Genomic DNA, 5,638 nt, shown 5'->3' with positions numbered 1-5,638 from the left:
TTTGCTTCCATGTCCTGGCCACTGTGAATAATGCTGCTATGAGCATCGATGTGCCAATATCTTTTCGGATTGGAGTTTTCAAGTCTTTGGGGTAAATAACCAGTAGAGGGATTGCTGGATCATACGGTAGATCAATTCTCAGTTTTTTTGAGGAAACTCCATACTGTTTTCTATAGTGGCTGTACCAATTTGCAGTCCCACCAGCAGTGTATGAAGGTTCCTATTTCTCCATATCCTCTCCAACATCTGTTATTACTTGTCCTGTTGATTATAGCCATTCTAAAAGGTGTGAGATGGTATCTCATTGTGGTTTTGATTTACATTTCCCTAATAGCTAGTGATGTTGAGCATCTTTTCAAATATTTGTTGGCCGTTTGTATGTCCTCTAGGGAGAAGTGTCTGTTCAGGTCCTCCGCCCATTTTTTATTTGATTGTTTGTTTTTCTGTTATTATTGAGTTGTATGAGTTCTTTGTAAATTTTGGATATGAGGCCCTTATTGGAGGCGTTGCTTGCAAACATATTTTCCCATTCAGATGGTTGTCTCTTTACCCTTGTTGACGGTTTCTTTTGCTGAGCAAAAGCTTTTAAGTTTGATGTAGTCCCATTCATTTATTTTTGCTTTTACTTCCCTTGCTTGCCTTTGAGGTCAAATTCATAAAAATCCTCTTTTAAGTCAAAGGTCTTTGAGTTTAGTTCCTGTGTTCTTCTATGCATTTTATTGTTTCAGGTCTTATATTCAGGTCCTTAATCCATTTTGAGTTAATTTTGGTATGTGGTGATAGACAACAGTCTAGTTTCATTCTTTTGCAGGTGGCTTTCCAGTTTTCCCAGCACTATATATCAAAGAGGCTTTCCTTTCTCCACTGTATGTTTTTGGCTTTTTTTTTGAAAATTATTTGCCCCTACAAATATGGGTTTACTTCTGGACTCTCGATTCTGTTCCACTGGTCCGTGCATCTGTTTTGCTGCCAATACTATGCTGTTTTGATTACTGTCACTTTGTAATATAATTTGAAGTCGGGCAGAGTGATGCCTCCAGCCTCATTCTTTTTTATCAGGATGGCTTTGGCTCAACCATTTATTATCTGACCTTGAGAAAATGACTTATTTTCTCTAGGTCCCAGTTTCCTCATAAGGTTTTTGAGGGCTAGCTCTCATAATATTACCTGGCATGTAATAAAGCACTGGCATGTAATAAGGCATATAATAAAGAAATGAAAAATTTCTTAATAAAAAGGTCAAAGTATAGCCAGAGAGAATCTTTGAAGTTATCCCCTCATTTTATAGATCTAGAAACTGAGGCCCAGAGATGTTAGTTGTTCTTGCCCACTCTCCAACTAGTTAGGAACAGAGCCTAGATGAGAATTTAGGTCTATTTGACTTCCTGGCCAATGTTCCTACTATACCATCCACATATTGATTCAAAAAAATCCTTGGAAGCAACACAATATGGATTGCAGTTTCCTACTGGGTTACTCTAAGGTCCCCAAAATGTCCCTTGACAAAGATAGACATGGGTCAGATGTACCACTTCTCTTTCCCAGTAAGACTTCTCTTAATGCTTTGACTTAAAAAAAAAAAAAAGGATTCAAAAGTGAATGAACATGAATGTAATAATCACTCAAGGCCAAGTAAAGGGGACTAAGAAGCCCAAGGGCAGGGAAGGCAGGTCTGGGGTGCTTGTAGACAGGATGGAGCTGGCCAACTGAGATTTACGCTTGTGCATTCTGCTTCTCCCATGCCATTTCAGAGAGCCCTGCTGACGAAGAGGAGCAGTGGTCAGATGACTTCGTAAGTATTTGCTCCTGGGAATAGGAGGGTACCATTTCCACCAGGGTCCGTGGGAGGCCTTTGTAAGAGCTTGCTTCCAAGTTACACGCTGGTAGTCAGCTGCACATCACAGAAGGGAGATGGCTGAGCTGGAAGGGCCACCTACAGACAAGACATCATTAACTTCATAATGGCTGACTTGAGCTAGCACCACTATGAGCCAGGCCAAGCCTCATCTAATCTTCACCACAGCCCTCTGAGGAGGCATTCTTATCCCCATTTTCTGCTGGTATTCAGCTTATTCACCAGCATGGCCAAAAGAGATGTTAAAATGTTTAAAAATTTCCATATCAGTTGGCAAATGCCTCTGTCCTGAATTTCCCAGTACCCATCACCTCCTGGCCCCTGTCCAGGAACCCCGAACGAATCAATAACTAAAGAGTCAACGTCTGACACATCAAGGGACCTCTAGGACACTCTGTAGGGCCATGGTCAGTACCTGGGCTGTATTAGTTGTTAAACATTTTGAATATCAGCCCTGCCATTTTACAGGTGAAGAAACCAAGGCATCAAGGCATGGAGACTTTAAGTAACTTGCATTTCCAAAATTCACACCCAAGCCCTCAGATCTCATAGACCCAGGCTATTAAACTCCAAGCTGTTTGCTGTGACCAAGTAGACATTAGCAGAGCATCGGGGACCACAAAGTGAGAGGGGGGACCTGGATATGAGGGTGGTATATCAGAATTAACTATAATCCTCTTTAAGGTGCCTCTGCAACCCACGGGGCCCCAGCAGCCACTTTTGTCTTAGACTGAGTCTTATAGGCATAAGACATCCTGAAAACTTTTCTTTATAACAATTATTCCTTACATATCAAATTCATACAGAATATCAGCCTGCTCCAATCTGTAAATTATATATCTGGAAGGGATCTGAGAGGGTCTCCACTCAACAACACACCATATAAGGAAACTGAGGCCAAGAGAATAAAAATGACTTGCCCACCATCACTCACTCAGTGGCCCAGAATGAGAACCCAGGACCCCTGTCCAGTACCCAGAAATGAGCCTGAGCCCAGTTCCATGTTGTGTACACCATCTGGAGTTTATTCAGAGAAACAAGAGACAGGAGTTCCTTCCTGCAGAAAAAAAAGATTTTTTAAGAGGGGACAAGATGGCCTCTCTAAGGGTCACTTGGGCATGGAGTTATTTTCCAGAGCCCAGCAGTCCCTGATCCCTCCAGAGCACGGCAACTGCGCCCCCTGCTGGCAGCACGCATGAAGCTATATCTGAATCAAAGTTAAGAAGCTGGTCTTCACCTTGAGCTAAGCCCAGAAAACAGCTTACTGTCTGGATAAAAAGAGCACACAGTGGGGACTTAGACAGCACAAAATAAAATCAGCCTGAAGAGGAGGGAATGACTTCTGTCTCAAAGTCTGACCACCAAAATCAAGGTACCAGCTATAATGAGGACTGAGTAAACATTCACTCACGATTACTTTTATGTTATTGGATTCCCATTGCACATACAATGAAACCCAAGCTTGTTGCTAACACCTCCAGGCCTGATGAAATCTGGCCCCTGTGGACCTGTCTAGCCTTCCCTGAGCCCCCTCAGCAAGACCTTGTTCATCATCCCAGATACACAGGTCTGCCCTCAGTTCCTACAACAGAGAGCGGTCCTGTCTTCCTCAGCCATTTTGGACTCATGGTCCTTGAACAGGAGAAGGAAGAAGGAGCAAAGAGAAGAAACCAAAGAGAGTCCCCATTCTTCCTTACTTGGTTGGCTCCTTCTTGTCCTTCAGGCTTGGTTTAAATGTCTCCTTCTCAGGAAGGCTTTCGGGTATCCCCATCCAAGATAGAATCACTCCTCCCACTGCTGTCTGCCTCAGGACCCTGTTCAGCACCCTTAAGTGCATCTGTCACTAGTGATAACTTCTTATCTGTTTGATGATTTAATTATTTACTACTCACTATTTGTTTGTCATTGGTCTTCCCTGCTAGAATATAAGTTCTATGAGGTCAGGGACTATGCTCAGAGTCAAGCACGATGCTTAGCACATAGTAGGTACTCAACAAATATTAATAAATTAAATGAATGAATGGACAATTGTGTCTGATTACACATTCACTTCTTCAAAGTTTCCATCAGATCTTCTAACGTATTGCATTTGTTCAAGTATTGAATGAATACATGAATTTTGTTTCCAGAATTGAGAATAATTGGAGGAAAAGGGGACTTTTCTTTAACTGTCTCAGAAGTTTGAACAGATTCCTTTTTTATTCTCCTGATAAAAAAAGGCATTCAACACATTCCACTGTGTTTGAAGGAGGAGGTGCTCACGGTACATCTCCCATAGAAAAGATTATCCAAATGAAGGGCCAGCCCAGCACTTCTCCTGAGCACCTATTTCCTCCTCCTCAGTCCCTTCAGAGCTCAAGACAGGCGCTCAGTTCATTCATTCACTCCACAGCTGTTTAGTAGGCACCAACCCTGGAGGAGGTCCTATGCTGTGTCCTTGATATATAGTCTCAGTCCTGTCCTCATGGGGGTTACCATCGGTAGGCAGCCCAGTGTCAGAGGAACAGGTGCCAGGAGGAGTTGACGTGGAGTCTCTCTTCTCCTACCCCTCTGCCACCTCTACCACTGAGATCCTCTCAGTCAGGCTGCTCTGCCTGAGGAGCTTCAAGGACTCCAGTGTCCTCCCCTGTGTTCACACTGTGCCTCAGCTGCCAGGCAATTAAGTCTCAGAAGCTCCTTTCCTCATCCATGAAAACTGACACAAAGTGGGGCCCCCAGATGGTCTCCTACTCTGGCACGTGTGTCTGGGTACGTGCTGATTCCTTCACTTTCCAGATGTTTATTAAAACACTGCTCCTCAGCACTTGTACTGATGTCTGCCTAGGAGGCCGCCACAGCAGCGATCAGGTCCTTGGCCTGGATGAGGAGGCTTTCCACCACCTCATGCCAGACGAGATTAGCCTTGGGAAGCCAGGCCCCGGCCCTGTCAAGCCTCCCGCTGGACCACCCTTCACTCCCACTCTAGCTCCTCAGCCTTCTGCCTGAAAATAGTCATCGTCTTCTCCAGAACCCAGATGGCAGACTCACATTACTCAACTCCTCTGTGCCTCAGTTTCCTCGACTATAAAATGAGGGTTTTAAAAAACAATCTCATGTGATTGTGGTGAGGAGTAAATGAAGTATGCAGTACGGAGAAATGTTGTTATAATACTAACAATAATAAATATTATTATTATCACCCTTTTATTCCCTTTGCCAGCACTCCTCCAAACACCTCAGGGAACTCTCTCTTTTCAGCCTCCTTTCTCATTCCTATCTCGCTCTTCACCTTATTCTTCTCTCCTCGTCTCCCTCCAGACTGAGGAGGAAAGCACAGTCCTCATTCGTGTATTCCTTCCTTCCTTCCTTCCTTCATTCATTCCAAACATACCGAGCTCCTATCACGTGCCGGCCCTGTCACAGGTCCTGAGGCTACAGCAGGGAAGGAAGCGCCACACTCGCAGCACGTATACCTGCATCAGTGTCATACAGTGGCAAGTAAAGGAGACAAGCCGAAGGGCAGGTATATCTTCCATTCATTGGAAAGTCATGTAAGGATCATGCATTGTGTCAGGCAGTCCGTGGGGGCAGTGGACACAGAGGTCAGAGGACCTCTTAAGTCCCGAACCAAATATTTCTTCCACATGAATATACAATATACATATGCATGCCATATACATAAACTATCTCTGAACAAAATGCACAAGAAGCTAGTAACTCTGCCTCTGGGGAGAGGAACTGAGCGGCTGGGAAGAAGACGTCACTATATCCTTCTGAACTGTTTGAACTTTAGACCATATCAAT

At 44.0% G+C, this 5,638-nt stretch overlaps 1 protein-coding gene across 1 annotated transcript in view; it reads left to right on the top strand.

Annotated features, from left to right (window-relative positions):
* BLNK (B cell linker) overlaps window positions 1-5,638 on the top strand; it is a 73,245-nt gene that overhangs the window by 36,438 nt on the left and 31,169 nt on the right. The window contains exons 4-6 of the mRNA XM_023519840.1: window positions 1,752-1,792; window positions 2,662-2,826; window positions 5,153-5,357. Of these exons, the coding sequence (XP_023375608.1) occupies window positions 1,752-1,792; window positions 2,662-2,826; window positions 5,153-5,357 (411 nt within the window). The remainder of the gene's footprint in view (window positions 1-1,751; window positions 1,793-2,661; window positions 2,827-5,152; window positions 5,358-5,638) is intronic.

Source organism: Pteropus vampyrus, unplaced genomic scaffold (genome assembly GCF_000151845.1).
Source record: "Pteropus vampyrus isolate Shadow unplaced genomic scaffold, Pvam_2.0 Scaffold238, whole genome shotgun sequence".
Taxonomy (NCBI): Eukaryota; Metazoa; Chordata; class Mammalia; order Chiroptera; family Pteropodidae; genus Pteropus; species Pteropus vampyrus.
Note: the sequence above shows the minus strand (reverse complement) of the source record. Positions and strands in the feature narration are given on the sequence as shown.